At 37.0% G+C, this 22,366-nt stretch overlaps 1 protein-coding gene across 1 annotated transcript in view; it reads right to left on the bottom strand.

Annotated features, from left to right (window-relative positions):
* LOC311299860 (death-associated protein kinase 2) overlaps positions 1 to 18,840 on the bottom strand; it is a 27,424-nt gene extending 8,584 nt beyond the window's left edge. Inside the window, exons 1-7 of the mRNA XM_084423740.1 lie at positions 18,732 to 18,840; positions 13,655 to 13,824; positions 12,563 to 12,784; positions 12,020 to 12,158; positions 11,375 to 11,504; positions 6,466 to 6,514; positions 3,986 to 4,012 (exon numbers count right to left, since the gene is read on the bottom strand). Coding sequence (XP_084279866.1) covers positions 3,986 to 4,012; positions 6,466 to 6,514; positions 11,375 to 11,504; positions 12,020 to 12,158; positions 12,563 to 12,784; positions 13,655 to 13,716 — 629 coding nt within the window. The 5' untranslated portion in view covers positions 13,717 to 13,824; positions 18,732 to 18,840. The remainder of the gene's footprint in view (positions 1 to 3,985; positions 4,013 to 6,465; positions 6,515 to 11,374; positions 11,505 to 12,019; positions 12,159 to 12,562; positions 12,785 to 13,654; positions 13,825 to 18,731) is intronic.
* Positions 18,841 to 22,366: the final 3,526 nt, after the last annotated feature.

Genomic DNA, 22,366 nt, shown 5'->3' with positions numbered 1-22,366 from the left:
CAAACAGCACCACACATTGGATTACCTGCAAAAGCCTGTAACTTACTCAAAATCTTTAGTTCATCTCTCAAAAGTAAGTATTTATGTCAATAAACATATCAGTGCCATCAGAATGAAAAGTCCTTGTGCCATTGTTCACAAACAAGATAGTCAAAATGCTTAGTCATGTTGTCAATAAAACACTGCACTCTGTTAGTATTACCTGATGGAAACTATGGCAACAGTTTGGATGACATTTACTTTATTGAAATGTACAAAGCTGCGCTTCTTCTGTATGCCTTATATCCATTTAAAAAGTACAAATTTACACACTACTGTACGTGAGTTATTGATTGAAAGAGACTGGTTAGGATTCACAGTTACACTTTTACTAGTGGTCTGACAAAAAAAAATGTTATTGTGAAAAACAATATTATTGTGATATAGAAAAGAAAAAGAAATAGGGGCACAAAGGCGAAAATACAACATTAGAAAGGCAAACACAGGAAAGAAAGACCAATTGGCAAGCACTGTATATATGCTTGCCAATTGAAGGTTCATGAGATGCAACTTTGAGCTATTTCAGAGAACTGACTTCTCATTGGTTGATCTACATTCTCTTTATTAGTGAAAGTCAAGATTCACCTCGGCACATTTACAAAAAGTCTAATAGAAATGTGTGGAAAAAATGATTGACAGTTTATGACAACTACATCAACCATTTTGCATTTAATGACTTATACGATGACCTAATGACTAGATGTTTTGAGGGGTAAGACTATTGCACAGAGAACTATTTAATACATTTTGAGCAACATGGCATTAGCGACTGATAATGTAGGAAACCGCAGACAATTGTACTTGTAAGAGAAACTGCTTTTATTATGTGCACAAGTGACTAGATGATATGGAGGTTGAACAAGTAGTTTTGAGAATTTCATCTGAGAAATGCACCAAAGCGACTGAGAAAAAACTGTAATAAACAAATAAATTTGACAGGTAGCCAGTGCAGCGCAGATAAAATAGGGGTTACCGACTCATACTTGCGGGTCCCAGTGAGGAAACTAACAGCTGCGACAGAGAGGGAAGACCGAGAGACACCAAAATAAAGTGAATTAATAGTCTAGACGAGTTGTTACGAAAGCATGAATCGCTGTTTGGAAGTTACTCTGGGAAGTTAAAAAAGGTTTCACTTTAGAGAGTTGGCGAATAAGAAAAAAGCATGATTTTACAATAGTAGTGATCTGTTTATCCAATTTTAAACAGAAAGCCTAGATTTCTAGCGCATTGAGTTTCATATGGGGCAAGAGAACCACAGTCAACATCAAGCACACAGTTTTCCTTAGGCCCAAATATAATTATTTCAGTTTTATTTTCATTTAAATTTAGAAAATGACTCGAAAGCCAAAGCTCAGGTCCTTTAAACAGGCCAACAGTGGTTGTAAACCATTTTTATCATTATGTTTTAAAGGAAAATAGATTTAAATATCATCAGCGTATAGCCGAAAGCATACTCTGTATTTATTAAAAATGGAAGCCAGAGGTAGCATGTAAAGGGTAAACAATACAGGCCCGAGGATTGATCCCTGTGGGACTCCACAGTTTAGAGGTAAACTAGAGGAGGACTGATGACCAATACGAACTCTAAACCATCTGTTGGTCAGATAAGAACGGAACCACTGTAAAACAACGCCACGAAAGCCCACAGATATCTCCAGACGTCTCAACAGGACCTCATGGTCGACCAAATCAAATGCAGAACTCAGGTCTAAAAAAACTAAAGCCATGGATTTCCCAGAATCAATTTCTGTAAAAATATCGCTTGAAACTCTTAGATTCAGTACTGTGTAGAGCTTTAAAACCAGATTGAAACGTTTCATGAAGATAATTTACAGCCAAGTAAGATTGTAATTGAGTCAGTGCAACTCTCTCAAGGATCTTTGAGATAAAAGTTGGATTAGAAATAGGACGGAAGTTAGAAAAAGAGGAAGGATCCAAATATTCCCAAAGTTTTTTAAAGATATGGCGTTACCACAGCAAATTTAAGACTGTTAGGGAAGGAACCAGTAGACAGGCATTTGTTAATAACCAATAACAGGCCAGGACCAACTGTGTCCATGATTTGTCTCAGGAAAAAAGGTGGATTCATATCCTGAGGACAAATAGTAAGTTTTAGGTGACCAACGATTTCATTACATGAATCCAGATCAATCGGCTCAAACTCAGACCAGATGGAAGAACATAATGGAACATCATGCAGTATATCCAGAATTAGACTACTGAGATAGAAGTAGTCTTCTGTCCTTTTTCCATTGGCGCTCAGCCCGTCTACATACCCGTCTAAAGGTACGTGTAGTGTCAGCGTGCCAGGGCACTGGTTTAGAAGCACAGCAAACATGAATGTTGAAACATGTATTCTTATACTGACACCTACCGGCGTGCATGCAGCAATATGCATATAAAAGTTATAGCAATGGATGTGGCTGTTAATGCAGTATTTAGTGACCATGATTATTCGGTGTGTTTCCTAGAATGGGCAGTTTGCGTGAGCAACAACATACAATAGCACTGGTATTACACAACATTCAGTGGCACATGCCACTCAAATACAGATGTGCCACCAGCTGAATACATGTTTAAAAAATATTACCGATTTGTAAACGTTTAATTGATATTTATTTAAAAAAATCACTAAATTATACTATTTATTTAGGATTTTGTATCACAATTACGTCAGTATAGCTGCTCAACTCTGTCAGTCACTACTGGAGGTGCCACAACATAAGGTGACATGTTCCACAGAATTGTCAGTGGTACATGACGCAATCCATCGGCATATCACAAGTTTTAGTGCCGCATGTCACTATCCGCTGGCACATGCCAATGAAAACCGCCAATGCCTTCTGTGCGTAAGATGCCATGCCACTTAATGTTACTCCATCGGCGGGAGGTGTTTGATGCACAGTGGGATTGTGCTAATTTATTAAATCCTGCTATGAAAAATGTCAAAATTAAAATGAGGTCCATGTTGCTCCCTCAGGCCTGGAACTAACCTACGAAACTCAATGTGTCATCTGGATTGCAGAAGTGAAGCGAGAAGTCAACTCTAGGACATGCAGCACACATTTTGATTCTGGTAATTACAATTTTTTTTTTTTTTTGTATTTCTTTACATGAACAATTTAAGTATTATGCAGCATAATTTGAGCTAGCATTGTGGCTTCGTCATTGTTTACATATGTAGCTAGCTAGTGTTTTGATACGCATGTAGTGAAAAAAGTTTTAGCTATGATTAGGAAAGTAGCCATTCGCATTAATTGTCTATATATCTAGTCACTTGACAAATGTAATGAGTAACACGTTACAATAATAATTTATTGTGTAACATTAGCTAATTGCAAGTACGAAAGACTTTTTCATAAATTATTAAGCTTGGCTATTGTTAATTCAAACATGCGCTGATGCATTAAAGAATAACAGTAGTATCTTTAAAGACTGTGCAATAACCAGATTAAGTTAAATAATTACTGTTTTTCTACTTTTGTCTTTAGGAAAGCCATCAGATGACCTTGTACGGACTACAAAAAGGGTTGTTTTCATGCCTGTTTTTAAAGAACCATAAAAAGGTCTTGTTTCTGTATTTGACATATCTCTCCACAATAATCTGCGAGAAAATATGTTAACATTTAAAAATTACACACACCCCCTTTAAGATCAACTGCTTTATTCCTGCTTAAAGCCGCAGGCTTTTACAAAGCATTCTGATGGTTATCTACTCCATATCTGGTATGCTTCATTTCTGACATAACTGATCTCATCCCACGAGACCTGACCTATAAACTTGAGAAAGCACATTGCTTGTCAAAGGGAGGCTTTATTTCGGAGGCAATTTATGTTCTAGTTAAAATCTGAATATCTGGAGCAGGACCTTGGTTTGCAGAATAATTCTTAAAGGATTTGGCTGTCTAGAGTGTTATCATATGATGAACAATGAAAGATTACTTACAGAATGTAGGTAATGACACCAATACTCCTGAAAAACATCACAAGAGCATGATTAATCATTAGTAACTGAATCTTAAAGCCTACAGTGGGTACGGAAAGTATTCAGACCCCCTTAAAATTTTCACTCTTTGTTATATTGCAGCCATTTGCTAAAATCATTTAAGTAATTTTTTTTTCCTCATTATTGTACACACAGCACCCCATATTGACAGAAAAACACAGAATTGTTGACATTTTTGCACATTTAGAAAAGAAAAACTGAAATATCACATGGTCCTAAGTATTCAGACCCTTTGCTGTGACACTCATATATTTAACTCAGGTGCTGTCCATTTCTTCTGATCATCCTTGAGATGGTTCTACACCTTCATTTGAGTCCAGCTGTGTTTGATTATACTGATTGGACTTGATTAGGAAAGCCACACACCTGTCTATATAAGACCTTACAGCTCACAGTGCATCTCAGAGCAAATGATAATCATGAGGTCAAAGGAACTGCCTGAAGAGCTCAGAGACAGAATTGTGGCAAGGCACAGATCTGGACAAGGTTACAAAAAAAATTCTGCTGCACTTAAGGTTCCTAAGAGCACAGTGGCCTCCATAATCCTTAAATGGAAGACGTTTGGGACGACCAGAACCCTTCCTAGAGCTGGCCGTCCGGCCAAACTGAGCTATCGGGGGAGAAGAGCCTTAGTGAGAGAGGTAAAGAAGAACCCAAAGATCACTGTGGCTGAGCTCCAGAGATGCAGTCGGGAGATGGGAGAAAGTTGTAGTAAGTCAACCATCACTGCAGCCATCCACCAGTCGGGGCTTTATGGCAGAGTGGCCCGACGGAAGCCTCTCCTCAGTGCAAGACACATGAAAGCACACCTGAAGGACTCCAAGATGGTGATAAATAAGATTCTCTGGTCTGATGAGACCAAGATAGAACTTTTTGGCCTTAATTCTAAGCGGTATGTGTGGAGAAAACCAGGCACTGCTCATCACCTGTCCAATACAGTCTCAACAGTGAAGCATGGTGGTGGCAGCATCATGCTGTGGGGGTGTTTTTCAGCTGCAGGGACAGCACGACTGGTTGCAATCGAGGGAAAGATGAATGCGGCCAAGTACAGGGATATCCTGGACGAAAACCTTCTCCAGAGGGGCCGAAGGTTCACCATCCAACAAGACAATGAGCCTAAGCACACAGCTAAAATAACGAAAGAGTGGCTTCACAACAACTCCGTGACTGTTCTTGAATGGCCCAGCCAGAGCCCTGACTTAAACTCAATTGAGCATCTCTGGAGAGACCTGAAAATGGCTGTCCACCAACGTTTACCATCCAACCTGACAGAACTGGAGAGGATCTGCAAGGAGGAATGGCAGAGGATACCCAAATCCAGGTGTGAAAAACTTGTTGCATCTTTCCCAAAAAGACTCATGGCTGTATTAGATCAAAAGGGTGCTTCTACTAAATACTGAGCAAAGGGTCTGAATACTTAGGACCATGTGATATTTCAGTTTTTCTTTTTAAATAAATGTGCAAAAATGTCAACAATTCTGTGTTTTTCTGTCAATGTGGGGTGCTGTGTGTACAATAATGAGGGGAAAAAAAGAACTTAAATGATTTTAGCAAATGGCTGCAATATAACAAAGAGTGAAAAATTTAAGGGGGTCTGAATACTTTCCGTATGTATAGAATTCTGAACTATTCAACATGCAAACCAAAAATAAATATTAATGACATAATAACAAATATTTAAGTAACTATTTTACATATATTTTATAAAAAAAAAACATTAAAATAAAAATGTTTATATAAAGACTATTTGTATCTCACAACAACGATTGAAATTACTATTGCTATTATTATACCGGTAATAAATATATCAAATGTTTTCCAAAAATAATTAAAATTATATATTTTTTATTAGCTATTTTATATATAATATTTTATAAATAAATATGTAACATTTTTATTCAAATAAACATATCATTATAAAATATAATTCACAAAGTCTACATTTTGATATAGAAATTCATTAATTTAATATATTCTTTTATATGTTAAGTGACATTTGAAATAGTTTCAGATTTGACCAGTGTTCTCTGGAAACTGAACCCATGACCCCGGCTTTGTTTATGCCATGCTCTACCAGTCGGGCTTCAGGAACGAATGAGATGTAAACCGAACACATATTATGCTAACAATTATGCTAACCAGGCATGAGTTGTTGTCTTTGGCACAGCAGACGATAGCTACTGCTTTTTGTCAAAAGCCAAAATAGCTTGCCTTCTGACTATGTTTACATCCATATTCAGTTGCATATTATGACCTACAAATACATATACACGTTGAGACAGATGCACACACTTAAATGAGCACCTGGTAATATCTGAGGAAGGACGAATCAAGTCTGAGCATGCCTAAAACTCCCTCATGCATTCTGACACTATAGTACGTTTGAGTGTTTGTTACTAATTTAACCAGGCAAGACTTACCACATATCAGCCGCCGTACCGAGAGGCTCAAAGTTGATGATCTCAGGGGCTGAGAGAAAAGGAAAGATAATGTAGAGTTAAAATAAAACTCACCAACTCTTCTGTTGGCTCTCATAAAAACTTTTTTCAGTTGCAACAGCGCACTGATCTCATTTTCTTGCATTAATCAACAGTTTCAGACAGCTTTGGCCAGACTGAAGCAAGCTTTTTTGAGAAGCCAAACTCACAAAAATCAAACCATTAAATGCATTCTTTGAGATCCACATGTCCTCACGTGAACCACAGCAGATTGTGCTCTGTTCCCTACCGAGTTTCATACGAACAAAGCTTCACTTTACCTTGACAGAAAATCTGTAGGATTTTTTTTTCTTTTTTGGGGGGTTTAAAGTAGCTGACTAACAAACAGACTGCCTTAGTTAACATTCTCAGAGATGAAGGCATCTTCTGTTAATCTCTAATTGTTTTGTGACTGAAAATGACAAAGTAATAGTAACAAAAAAGTGAGTAAATGAGGAAATTGTACTATTTAGGTGAACTATCCCTTTAAACCTGTTAGTCTATCAAATGAAAGTGTATTTTAAATGACAAAGTGGTGGTGATAACTTAATTATTTGGGATAGGTTCAGCCATAAGTAGGGCAGACTCAGGCACTGGTGAGTTACTGGGATCACAATTCGGGCCTATCACTATATGTGCTTAGAAAAACACTTAACCTCTATTGTTCACAAAGGATATTCTCATGATAAGTAAAGTGCTAGTATCTTTGGACAAAGGGGACAACTTAATATCAAGTAGCATACTACTTCTGCCTAGTCTCATCTGGAGAAAATCAGAATACTTGCTTTGCCCAATACCAATATTCAGTTTTCTACTTACATTTACATTTATTCAACATGAAACAACAACGTTTACAGGAAAGATTATGTATTAAAAAAGAATTTCTTTAATAATAGACAAAAACTAGTAAAATATTATTATTAAAAACTTAAAATTTAAAACTTATTATTAATTATAAATGTATATTTATCAAATACATTATTTATTATTTAATATTCATATTATGCATATTTAACAAAATCTATTTATGTGAAGTATTTATATCTCAAAACAGCTACTAAAACTATTATTATTATTTAAAAATATATTTATTACATTTCTTGATTTTTTTTATCATTTATAATTTAATATTCATATTAATTATGCATGTCAAATCTAAAGATTTGGCTATTTATTACTGTGTCAGAAATCAGAATTAAAACGAATTAAAATAGGTTCTGCATATTAGTATTAAAAATAATCCCTATTTGTATTGGTTGTAAAAATAATATTGGTCCATAGTCTCCTGAAGTACAGTTTGAGAGTACAAAATATGTGTGCATGTGCTTTTCTGTCAAGGTCAATATTTAAAAGAGCACTGGCAAGTGTGGTAGGCCAACCAAAGGATGTGCGTTTGTGACATTTCAGTATGTTTTCTGCACACACACACACACGCACACACGCACACGCACACATTCACACGCTGTAGTTTAAGGGAACTGATGAGCTGTTAAACCACTCAAGGGCATTTGTGTAATACATCAGCAGTGACATCACATCTCACAATAGTTATTTCTGTTCATGTTCACTCATTTTTTTTTTTGCTGAACTGACGCAGCTCTGCCATTTCATCTGAAGTTTTCCCATCTCCATGGAGACGGCTAGAACTAAAAATTGTGCATATTGCTAAAGGCAGGAACAACACATGCAGAGACAGAAGAAGGTGCTGACTGCTGAGTCAAACACACTCGAGCAGATGCAAACTAAACATGCGCACACACACTTAGCCAAAAAAAAAAAAAAAAATACTGTATGCAGTTATGTAAATGCAGAAGCAGTTTAGTTACAAAAGCAAACACTCAACTGTTGACACATTTATAGTTACCTGCTTAAATAATAACAAAACCGGTATAACAGCAGCACAGACAACTGAAGGTAACTCTTTTTTTACCGCCATGGAAGAACGCAAATTATACAATACCATTCAAATAACTGGGGTCAGTAAGATTTTATATTTTAAAGAAATACATTCATTCACAGCAAAGATTCATTAAATTGATCAAAGTGACAGTAAAGACTTTAACATTGATACAAAAGGTTTCTATTTCAAATAAATGCTGTTCTTTTAGGGAGGTAGGGATTTTTTTCCAGAAGCATTTTTGTTGGTTGAAACTGAAAGTCTCTTCACATCCTGTCATAGCAGTTAAAGGGATACTTCACCTCTGGGAAGATGAATGTGTATTTAAAATAGGTCATTTAAGTAGAAGAAATGTGAAGAAATTTTTGAATTTGGAGCTTTCTAGACCGAGAAAAGCCAGAAAATGCATTTTTGTCTTATGTGGATGAAAGACAACAACTCCCAGAATGCACTTGCTTCGCTGCCTTAGGAGGCCACGCCTACCGGTAAGAGTGCGTAGTTGAAAACAACAAGGCTAGCCTACGTGATGAGTTTGCCAGTGATTTAGAGATGGGCCAAAATGTCCGGGATTCGGCTTTTGCGTTCTACAGTCGCCATTCATCATGTTTACTGTGGCGAGCAGGATGAGGCTGACGGCCACGGGAGAACAGCGCGAGGCCGGTGGCATGATTACTGAGACGCGCCGGGTCTCGCATCTCACGGAGGAGCGGGAATTTTCTTAGCAATGGTAAAACGCACATCAACCGATCACTTGTTTAGCGTTCATGTAAACACTACATTCAGATTCACCAATCGGAATGAATTCAGTTAGATTGAAACAAAAGGTGCATGTGCATGTAAACAATGAATGGCGACCGCAGAACGCAAAAGCTGAATCCCGTACATTTTGAACGATCTCGCCCGCCGGACAAGTCCGGGAAAAGGAGGATGTTGTTGTTTACCCCTACTTACTCAGCTTTCTCCTACTATTCAGCTTTCTCCACAGAACAAGAGCCTACTAGCTTAGCTTCCAAAGAAAGACGGCTGACACTGTGTACATTCTGTGAGTGAGATCCCTCCCTCTATGGGCGGGCTGAAAACATGCGGAACAACGCCATCTACTGGCTGTAGTCTTTAGCCTCTGACCAGAAAATCCTCCGATGACGCAAAATGACGATTTTTGCGTCATCGGAGGATTTTTTCCAGACAAAAAATACATAAATCTCTTGTCTCAGGGGGATATGAGGGTGGAAAGCACGGTAATTCGAAAATACTACAGGTTTTCTACTAATACAAAGCTTAATGCTAAATCCTGAAGTAACCCTTTAATAATTATAGTGGTATATACACACACACACACACACACAGTATACGCAATGGTCCTGAGCATTTGACAGAAGATGTACACATATACAGTACTGTGCAAAAGTCTTAGGCATGTTAAATCTCACTGGATTATTACAATTAATGGCAAAAAGAATGTTTGGAAATGTAAACTGATATTTCCTATTGACACACTACAGCAAAATATATAAATAACTGACTTAAAACCATTTTGGGGGGGGGGGGTATTAACATGCCTAAGACTTTTGCACAGTACTGTATATCTTCTGTGGAATGCTCAGGACTATAAAATGTTCGTCCAATCATTGCATTCGGTCCGATTGCAATGATAGGATGTCCGATATGCCTGTCAACCTAATTATCTGCATACTACCGCGCACCCTGCTCACTCAGATAATGCAGATCCATGATGCTATACAGGCTGAGCAAGAGTGTAAGGAAGGCAAACAGCAGCTACCTTACGTTCCTCCAAGTCTCAGCCTCAGACGTCACACCCACGGACCGTTGGCTGAACGTCTGATGCATATGGCACTTAACTGGAAACACAGTTTTTTTAAGTCGTCATCTGATTGGTTGAATTCTACAGGATGTAGAGACGCGTGTGTCGCATTCTTTAACGGTCCACCTTGAAATAAATGCCGTGACCCCAAACCCCTTTGGGGAAGAAGAACGCCGCTGTGTTTACAACTGTGACAATAAACGCTTCAACCAGGATCAACTAAACGCTTGATTTCAAAAGTATGTGAAGTTGCAGTAAACTTGCACAACGTTCTTGAATGAATAATTTATTAGATGCACGCCGGTTTGTTATTGAGGAGACATCGACTTTACATTTTCACGCAACTAAATATGAAGCAAAACAACATTGGTTGTGTTACATGTCAGTCAAACGTCCTCTTGGGACCAACAACACCTGGCACAAAGGGTTTAGAGAGCGCATGCTGAGAGCGCTGTGTTCGACCCTCCACCAACACGTCTCTCGTCGTGGCACTTTTCAGACTCTGCTCTGGCTGTGCGTGTGTGTGTTTTGGAGGAGCCGTGGCTTTGGAGAGCACTCTGAAGGGAGGGTGGGATCTTATGCTTTCAAAGCTAGCTTGCTATTGCTAGCTTCTCCAAAACTGCCTAACCTATCTTTAATCAAAGAATCCTGAAGAAAATATATCACGGTTTCTAGCAAAATATTAAGTAGCACAACTGGTTTCAACATTGATATTAATAATAAAAGTTTCTTGATAACCAAACCAGCATATTAGAAAGATTTTTGAAGGATCATGTGACCCTGAAGACTGGAGTAATGGCTGCTGAAAATTCAGCTTTGCCATCACAGGAATAAATTACATTTTAAAATATAATAAAATAGAAAACACTTATTTGAAATTGCAATAATATTACACAATATTACGGTTTTTACTGTATTTTGGATCAAATAATTATAGCCTTGGTGAGCAGAAGATACTTCTTTCAAAAACATTAAAAATCGTACCGGCCCCAAACTTTTGAATGGTAGTGCATATCTCATGCTTTTGGTATTGGACAAGCATTCAGGGCTGCATTTGCATATTTGCATAGGTTTATGGCTTTTAAATGAACACATTCACTTGAAGTCAAAACCACACAGACTGAACCACTCACCAATATACTGAGGGGTTCCACCTAAACTCTTATACTCTTCTCCTTGAATGAAGCGATGAGCCATGCCGAAATCAATGATCTTGATGTCTGGATTGGGAGCGAGCTTGTCCGACAACATGATGTTCTCCGGCTGAAGAACAAAAAGTAATATAAAAATATGTCTTTAGCCTGACTCACAAAGTGTTTATTGATTTTTATTGTAAATGATATGTTTATCCTAACCTTGTTTTTTCTACATAGGTTTTAGGTCAGTAAAATTCTGTTATGGTTTCTTTGAGAATCTCAGTAAAAATGTATGACACAGATATAAATAAGTATTACAGATATTTTTAAACGAATATAGCAGATATAATGCATTTCAACAATGTTCACACATAATCAAAATATCTGGATAAACATTGTTGTCGTATGAATATTTCATCAGGAAGTGTCTAATTTTGGTCAGCGGTGACAGTTTAAGTGAGAAAGGTACACAGTCTACTTCCTCATTACCATGTTGAAATCTTTATAGGAAGTGACAAGCTTGCTACACATGGAGTTAAAAATAACTTTTGAAGGCCATTTGAAACTGTTTGTGTGGTTGAACGGTTCGCTTTTCTGACTTATTAAGCTGGGAGTTTCAATACAACTGGGCATCCTTCCTACCTTCAGGTCAAAATGGCCAACGGTTTTTTTGTGCATGTAGCTGACACCTTCCAGAATCTGCTTCATAAACTCAATGGCCTCCGTCTCGGTGAGGTTTTCTTTCTCAGCGATGAAATCAAAGAGTTCTCCACCCTTTATGCTATATAAAAAATGAAAAATAAAATAAAAAATATATGTCAGAGAAGACAGGAATGAACCACAGGTCATGATGATGATGAATGATGATTCATTGTTGTAATGCAAAAACATTTTATTTCATTGTATTATTTAAAAATTAAGGTTTAATTATAATTTAAGCTAATAATATTTTACTATATTTTAATAAAACATGAAAAGAATTTCACAATTTAAACAGAGGTTTAAAAAAAACTTTTTGCAAAATATATATTTAATTGCTTACTTTTGATTTTATTATAAAATATGATGGACATTTCCTTATAATATTTATTATATTATCACTTTCTGTTTTTTTCTATATTAAGAAGCTTTCTCCACCTTTAAAAAAAAAAAAAAATTGTACCTCAGACATACACATATACTCACAGCTCAACGATGAGGACCACCTCTGCCCTGCTCTCGAAAACATCTCTGATTGCCATGATATTTTGATGCTGAAGGCTCTGTAGGATCTCCACCTCCTTCTCCACACTCTTCCTCTCCAGGCCCAGCCTGCTTCCTGCACCTTTCTTCAGCTTCAGGAACTTCCCGGCCCACAGAACGCCAGTGGTCCGCTCCCGCACCTCACGCACCTGCCCGAAGTGACCACTTAAGACAGCAGCGATGGACAGAATGAACCGAGATAAGTGTTAAGAACTAGGCAGGTATTCAACTATGTAAGTCCAAGAAAAAACGGGGCCAAAACAGATAATCATAACAGTACAATGCATGTATAGTGCACCAGCTGTGTAATATACATAGTAAAATACTTCATATATGGCACTATAAATTATTTTAATTATATTTATTTATTTTAGATACTTCATTTTACCTATAATTTTTTTCTCTGCCAAGTAATAATTTATTATGGCACATTTGAATGTAATTAACCAATTATAATCACTTTATTTAAATAAACTGTAATACATTTTTTGTTGGATATTTTGCCATGTTAATACCAAATTATTATTTGAAGTGCCTTTAAAATACATTTTAAATACCAATGTATATGGATATGATCATAATATTGTTATAAAATATAATATTTTGATAAACACTACCGTTCAAAAGTTTGGATCTGTACGATTTTTTATGTTTTTGAAAGTCTTGTATGCCCACCAAGGCTGTATTTACTTGATTAAAAATACAGTAAAACAGTAATTTTGTGAAATATTATTACAATTTTAAAATGTTATTCATTCCTGTAATGGCAAATCTAAATTTTCAGCATTATTACTCCAGTTTTCAGTGTCACATGATCCTTCAGAAATCATTTTGATATGCTGATTTGGTGCTCAAGACACATTTCTTATAATCAATCATGAGTTGTGCTGCTTTTTGTTAGGATTCTTTGAGAAGTAGAAGATTTATAATAAATTGATTTCCCTAAACTTTTGAACAGTAGTATATACCATGGTACGGTCATCTTTTTTTGTAAGGAAAGAGAATATAGCAGAAAATTGTTTTACATCTCTTTACCTTCCCAAAACATTTCCAATCTCATAAAGGTCTTCAACATTATCCAGCTTGAAGACAGCCATGCTGCTTTCTCTCTCTCTCTCTCTTTTCAGTGTCCTCTGTCTGTGAATGTCCAAAGGAAAGCTATGGGCTATATAGTGCTCATACTGAGTTTAGCATTTGATCCATACCTGAAACACAGAGGATAGTTAGTGGTCTATATCTGTTCCATAAGAAAGCTCCAAACCTGCTGAATATATTTCCTTCAGCATTTAACTAAAATTCCACAATCATTTGGCAAAGTACAGTATTTGATGACTTTAAAGGGTGCCTGATGGCACTACAGAACTAGCTGGGAACAGAAAAGGACAGATACCTGGAAATCATTTACAAGTCCCTAAAGCAGGGTTCACCAATCTCGGTCCTGGAGGAGGGCTGACCTGCAGAGTTTAGCTCCAACCCCAATTAAACACACCTCAAGCAGCTAATCAAGGTCTCATTAGGCATACTAGAAACTTTCAAACAGGTGTGTTGGAGCTGGTTGGAGCTAAACTCTGCAGGACAGCGGCCCTCCAGGACCGAGATTGGTGAACCCTGCCCTAAAGGGTAAACATCTGGAATCCAAACCCCTCTGATATGCTAGAACTACATAGCCTACATGAGAAAGAATGTGCAACATATTTGATGACTTTAAAGGCTGCCTGATGGCACTACAGAACTAGCTGGGAATAGAAAAGGACAGATATCTGGAAATCATTTACGAGTCCCTAAAGGGTAAATCCAAACCCCTCTGATATGCTAGAACTACATGCATGAGAAAGAATGTTGCACTAAACGCTCTAGAATGTCAGTCGCAAGTAAACAAACCAGTCCTTGAAACTTCTGCCAAGTGTGGACAAACCGTTAGGTCACAATGTGCAATACAGAGTATGAACATACTGTGAGAGACTGCCTAACAGACCTCAGTCACCCTCTGATGGTTACGTTAACACATTCTTAAATAATGAGACCCTTTCCCATATTTAGTTGTTGTGTAATTCGTTTTCAATGGCTAACATTGTTTGTTACTAGGGGAGGAAGAAATGAGAAAACTAATGAGGAGGAGATAGGAGGAGAAAGATTATTTATGGAGTGACGAGATACACAAGTTATTATTTTTGGCATATCTATCTGTCTGCCTGTCTGTCCATATAATGTATAATTTCTCCATTTCAGATGGGAAAATGTGAGTTATAAATCTCAATGGAGGTCTACCGGAGACGGATGATTTCCCATTTCATAAACACAGCTGATGTGGTTCTGTTTATTTGCATAAGCTAAATAATGTAAATGTAATGTGAATGTGAAAAAATTGGCATTGAGAAACTGCAATTGGCAGTTTATCTGATTTGAATACAAGCTGTTCAAACACTAAATTTAGGGATGCACAGACTTCAGGAAGAACTTGACCGAAAAACGAAAATAAATAATAAATAAACAATCAATTAATTAATCAAACTTATTTAATAATTAACACTTAAATAGCTCAAATTGAGTACAAACATTAAAATGGCATATAAGGCAGTTTTCTTTTTAATAAACCTTTTAATAACAGAATTGTTTCTACTCCAGTTTGTTGGTGAAATATAAACATTTAAACGACAATAAGCTGTAATAACTGGTTTTCGTGACAGATTTATTCAATAAATAAAAACATCACTAACAGGTCAAGTAAAAATATAATGAATTTGTAATACAGTGCATATATTCAGCAAAATGCTCAATTATATTTTTTTATAACTAATTAATGAGATTTTTTTCTAGGAAACTAATGAGTTTATTGACATTGAATAACTTTTTTTTTTTAGATAAATTAAACATCAGGTGTCATTGTATAGCCTACAAGCTGTTTTATTGACTGTCTTTCCCCGGATGAAACATTGCAACATAACTAAAATGCAATGACTCTCTATCTTAGACTGCTGAGAGGAGCATCACTATTATTATTCCTTATTAAACAAAAATCCCAAAATCTAAAGTACTAAACTTAACAGCCACCCAGCTGTGATTTTTCCAAGCAACCTCTTTTGTTGATCATGGAACAACATTCCAGTCCAATCACTGTCCCTAAACCTAACCCTACCCATTATATATCCCTGCAATCAGAGTGAAATGATAGGTAAATAAGAAGCCCCTAACCCTTGTTATAAGTCTAAGTGAAGTTCCTAAACATCATTTCGGAAGAGTGAACCCATCTAATCTTTCAATTAACTACCGGAGCATATAAGCAGCCGCTCACCTTGTTCTGGCATCAGCTGTTTTTACATCCCTCCACCTACCCAACATAATTTAGGAATCTTGCTACCAGACACATCTTCCAAGCATTATTAGTCCCACTGGGGGGTATATACTGTAACTAAGCTCGAGTTGAAGCTGCTTCCTCGAGCCCCTCCACTGCGGACAGCAAGCCAAATCCGTTTAAAGCGGGGCTCAGTAATTTCGGGATTTCTTCGCTGTATTCTCGCTTTTTGCTCGCAGGTTTCTCTCTAGAGCTCCCCCACAGCTGCGGAATAGATATTTGACAACACTGTTGTAAAAACTCGTTGCCGATTCTCAGACACCAGAGGCTAGCAGATCAACGACATCAAAGCAGATGGGACATTCTTTAAAACGTCTTCTTCATACGGGTTCGAACAGCGTGAGGGAGCGCAATAATGACAGCATTTTAGCAGATTTCTTTTGGCCGTAAAGCAATTGTTTACATCGCGAGACCTGATATCACGCGATACTTCCTGACGCGGCGGCCGGCGGCCCGCTGGCTCAAAGTTGCAAGTGCGGATTTTCCGCTCACGGGCACCAGGGGGGTGCGAAACGACCACCATTCAACCCGAAATAAGTAATATAACCATTCCAATGACTCCGAAGCTGTTCAGTTAAGGTAAAAAAGTTACTTAGTTCACCTTTAACCTTAACAGCTGAAAGATGACATGGGCAAACGAACTTGTGAAACTTGACAAAAACTATTCTTCAAATCTGATTGGTTGATTGAAGTGTTGTTCCAGGATCAACAAGGATGTTTGAACAAGGACGTTCACCACAAACCAGCCAGCAATGCCCTAGCAACCACCCAGAACACCTTAGAAATCATATAGCAGTGCCTTGACAAACCAACAACACCCTAGCAACCACCCTGAATACCTTAACAACCATATAGCAATGCGATGGTAATAATCCAGCCAGAGTTAGCCTAAGTGCTTAGAAGTAGAAAAGAGCCCCCCAAAAAAGAAAGAGATTGTCTTTTGGGAAAACAGAGATACAATCAAACACTTACATCTAGAGAACACACACTACACATCCTTACATCACAACGCACATCTTATGTTTCTTCCTGACTACATTTGCATTGCTCAGTGATAATATGGACAACAGCACTTATTTCTGTGTGCCAAGCTGAAGTTTACAAAGCACACTGGGCATTCCAAACGTGTTTAGAGCAAGTGTTAATTACGTTGTTTAAAGTGCACGTCAATTGTGTTTAGAACGTAACAGAGATGGAAAGGCTGCATTGATCAACAATTCTTTTCCAAAATAACACCCCACCCATCTCACTTCAGCTTCCTACAGTAACATACCAGGAACGCAGCACAGAGCAGAACAATAGTGTTCATTGCAAAACAAAAAACTCCCCTTTTGCTTCATTGGAGCAAGTCACTCAGCTGTGTTGAATTACACACTCATATTATCTAGTAAAAGTGAAACTCGGCTAAAGCATCTTAGTTCCAGCTTGCACTTGAATGCAATGTTTGAATCATTAGTGAATTTTGCAACTTTTTAGTTTAAAAAGTACATACATGCATGGACGGACTCAGCTTATCTTCCCTAACCTTAGGTTAGCTACTTTGTTTTGCAAACTCAGATGTGTGACTGTCTGACAGCCTGCGGGTTCAAGTGTGTGAATCCTGAAATTTGAGCATGAGCATGCTTTCTTTCTGTTCTATACAAGATAAAAGAAAGAGCTTGAAGAGCAATTCCAAGACCTGGAACATGCCTGCAGATTTAGATCTCCAGCCATAAAACACCCAAGATTCTTGATTAGGATCAAAGTCTCAGGGCTTCAGCTTCTTCCCAACTTATAAATGAGGAAAAGAGAAAAAGACCAAATAAATAAATAAATAATGGGAAAAGAGAAATGTCATATTCTAAGAATGGAGATAACCAAACGAAATTAAAGGCAACATTGTAATTCTTTCACACAAGCTTCCAGGAAATCCCCCACAGCAAATAAAACCTGTTCATTTAGAATTTAGGTTACAACATTTTTTACAGTGAGGACAAGCTTACACATTTAACCAGAAACGCCTACTTTAATTGAGCGTTTGCTTAATAAATGTGCTGTAAACCAAATGCATGAAATGAAACATGCATTACGGTGTGGATTTGTTTTTAAAACATCATTAATCCAAGAGGAAGATCAGGTTGGTTACCCTCAGGGCCTGGGAATGGGAGGTTTTCTGCCAGACTGGTAGTTAGATCCAGGTGATATGATAACCACTAAGAAACTAGTTGTTTAACATTCTGTGTTACTTGGCTATTTAACATAATGAAGTAAGTGAGTCACCTACAAAGTTTTGAAACTCACTATGGTTTTTACACAGAAGCGGTCTTGACCAATTTTGAAAGTGAATGAGAGTGCAAGTGAATGTTCCAAATGTCCGTTTGCTTTAGTCTGACGATGACAGAAAATTCCACACGGTATGAAATGATATCAGACACACAATAATTTTAAAATGCGAACGTCTCCTGTCAACTCTGTGCTGAACACGACCGAAACCTGCGTGTGGAAACTTGTTCGTGTCTCATTCTTGTACGTCGTGTCTGTTTGATATTCCACTGCGAGTGTTTCTGAGACCCGCACCTACGAAGCCCCCGAAAGTCTGTCACGACCACGATGCAACGATTAATGTCCATTTTCTTATAGTGCAACTTCTATCATGAAATGCGACACATAGCCTACACCTTTTATGTTTCCCCCCCCTTTTCTCCTTACTTCCATATAGGATAGCCTATTCCATATGAAATCCCTTGTAACCAGACGAAATGGTTGATTTATGTGACGTACCTGGCATAGATCGTCATGAAGCAGTGTCGTGTGTGTTTCACGGACGGTATTTCCTCTGGAGCTCCACTCGCTGCAGAAGCGCTCGTACTGAAATGAGGAAACGCTCGTGTTGACCATGTTAGTGCAGTGCCCGAAATGTGGCAAGCCACTTTAACACTATTCTTATTCACTACCGTCTGGTTTTGTGTTACTGATTTGTTAAAGCGCGTGAGCTTAGAATTATAAGGTTCTATCTCCGTTTAGGGTAGTTCTGAGATATTGAGCATCAAAGTTTTTACATCCCAGCTGCCAAAACTGTTATGTAGTGTAATCTATTTTATTAATAACTACTAACAACATTTTTAAAAAAACAAACAAAAATAACACCACACAGGCATTAATAAACACCTAATGGATCAGATTATGTCAAAAACTCAATTTCGACCAAAAGAATTAACCTTATAATTCTAAGCTTAAATAAATTTCTAGTAAGCAATTGGGCCTATAATAGTGCATACCTGTGTCAACACTCCCGTTTTCCCCGGGAGTCTCCCGTATCACCCATCTCCCGCCCCCCTCCCGTTTTGTTATTTCTCCCGTGAAAATCCCGTTATTTGTATGGCCCAAATGTCATTATATGAATAATCACATCAATATATTATTCCAAGGTTGTCCAGTTGCCAGATCTTGTATGAAACCCATCCTACTCGCGCAATCAACACATACAAATTTCAACCCATTTGTGAGCTCAACCTGGCAACCTACAACCCAGTTGTGCCGTCGATATCTGCGCAGGTAGTAGGCCTAGACGCGGGAAGTTGAATAAGCGTTACTGGTAGAAATGGGAAAAGACTCAGTGTTAAGTAAATATTTAACGCAATTAACGCAGCATCTGTTTTTTTCTGTCATCCTTTGGCTGCATGGCGTTACATTATATGATGCGCTTTTATTCTTGCTAATGCTTTTAAACCATTCAAGCCATATAGGCTACTTATTTTATACAACTTTAAAAGCGGAAAGCGCATCACTCATTCCTGGGAATACATTTGACATCGCAGCCTGACCTTGACGGAAATAAATATCCTACACCAAAAGTAGGCTACCAGAGAAAAAGTCTCAGCTGTGCTCAGATTTGTAAACCGTAGGCCTATACAGTTGCTTTGGTTTTTCAATCCATACCCGTTTCGCCCCGTGGCTCAAAAGGGACACAACAAAAATAGGGACACACGAGAAAGCCAAAAAATGCTAAATTTATTAACAAAATAGAACTATACAAAAAAAAAAAAAAAAAAACCTACGTAGCCTACAACGGTAACAGTGAACAAATTCATAATCCGTGCACGCTTTCGCAATCGTTGTTTTGTAAATCGTTTTTTCGCAATAGTTGTTTGTAATATTCAGTTCCTGGGAAAAATTGTGAAATACTGTTCCAGTAGGTGAAGATACACAACAATATGCTGATTGATTACATAACAATATTTGGATGTAATATTCAGTTCCAGTGAAAATCTGTTCCAGTTAATGGAGTAGGCTATACAGGTGATGTGTAATATTCAGTACCAGTAAACTCCACCCGCTGGAACAGTTTCTTACAGTAACTGAATATTACACAACATCACCTGTTCAGTTTTGAAAACTGTAGCCTACTCACAGATTTGTGGCCTATACCTTATTTTAAATCTGTTTTTCTATATATTGATTTGTTGTGTATTGTTAAGATGAATACAACTGTCTTAACTGAATTTTTCTATGATTTGGCGATGGGGAGTGTAATGTATAGATGACATGAAACCGCATGTGGTTGAACTGTAAAGCTGGAATAAATTATCGGAACTAGTTGAAGAGTAACATGTAACCAAGTTGTAGTAATTAATAGCATATTAGTAAAAGTGGGATGTGTATCAGAAATTGGAATATATACTAGTTGGAAGTGAATTGTTGATATCTGAACCACAGATGCCCATAGAATTTACAGACAAATATTCACTAACAATTAAATAGTTACCTGTCACCACTGAGAGAGTGACTAGCAAATGAATAAGGATCAGTTTCAAATGAATAGTTACAAATGATATCACAACAAAACAATCACTTACTAAAATGTACTTTTTAATATGGGAATACTCACATCTAAACAAGTACTGCCTATCTAATGAATAGTTACTAAATTCAACAATATATTAGTTAGTTGCCATTGAATTAATCAATTTGAATTTAATCAATGAATCAATAGTAGGCTAGTAAATACGCACTTTCTAGACTAAATGTTAAAACAGCTTGCCACAGCACACCTCAATAAGAATAGGAGGTGGATGTATCATAGGTAACTCTCTGCAGCTCAATAAAACATCTGGGATTCACGGTTGATAGATTGAGGCTGAATGATTCATTTTTGCAGCAGAACAAAAATAGACTAATTTGAAACAAGTCAGAAAAATAGGAACAAGTCAGACAATTATCGGAACATTAGTTAAGGTGACCGTAATATTTCAGGCAAGAATTAGAACGGACTATGGCTGGAGTCTGGACATCTGTTCTTATTTAACCAACGCGATTTTGAAACGCAGGAAGGAAGGAACGCATTAAAAGATGGAATAATGTGCATGACAATCGCATAAAAATAAATCCTTTGAATAATTAAATTGGTATGCATGACTTATTGTTATTGTTTATTGTCGAGTGCGACGAGTGAAAGGCAATTTTCATTCCTGTCTCGAGGCGAATTTCATTCTCAATGTTAATGTAAGTGGGCCATCTAGTGGAGGTATCCTGTAACTGTAAAATAAAATAAACAAAAACAGACACAAACGTATTTAGGCCTATTGTTAAATGAAAATTATTTTCAGAATGAATAAAAACTAAATGATATATGATTTCACGGTAACACTTTACAATAAGGTTCATTAGTTAACGTTAGTAAATGTATTAACTAACATGAACTAACAATGAGCAATATTGTTACAGTAGGCTATTTAATCTTTGTTAATGTTAGTTAATACAAATACAACTGTTCATTGTTTGTACATGTTAGTTCATTAACTTATGTTAACAAATACAACCTTTGATTTGAATAACGTATTATTAAATTTTTTAATTAATATTAACTAAGATTAATAAATGCTAAAGAAGTATTGTTCACTCTTAGTCCATGTTAACTAAGGTAATTAACTAATGAACCTTATTGTAAAGTGTTACCGATTTCACTAAGATAATATAGGCTTAAATTAAATAGGCCTACAGAGAAAACAGAGAAAGAAAATGTCAATAATGACTCATGACCCAATACATAAAGAAATGTTGCTTTTCTGTCAAATTTAACCCTTGTGTGGTGTTCATATTTTTGTTATTCAGCCAGTGTTCGTGGGTCTGGTGGACCCGCTGCATTTTGGGGTTTTTAATTCAACATAATCAAACAATTTATGTTAAAATACTCAACAGATGTTTACTTCATCCCCCCCACACACACACACACTCACTTGGATATGTGGTTTACGGGGACTCTCCATAGGCATAATGGTTTTTCTAATGTACAAACTGTATAATCTATCCCCCTAAACTAACCCTACCCCTAAACCTACCAATCAAAGAAAACTTTTGCCATTTTTTGAATTTCAAAAAACACCATTTAGTATGTTTTTTTTAAGCCATTTGGTTTA

Source organism: Rutilus rutilus, assembly GCF_951802725.1.
Source record: "Rutilus rutilus genome assembly, chromosome: 11".
Taxonomy (NCBI): domain Eukaryota; kingdom Metazoa; phylum Chordata; class Actinopteri; order Cypriniformes; family Leuciscidae; genus Rutilus; species Rutilus rutilus.
This window is presented reverse-complemented; position numbering and strand designations above follow the sequence as displayed.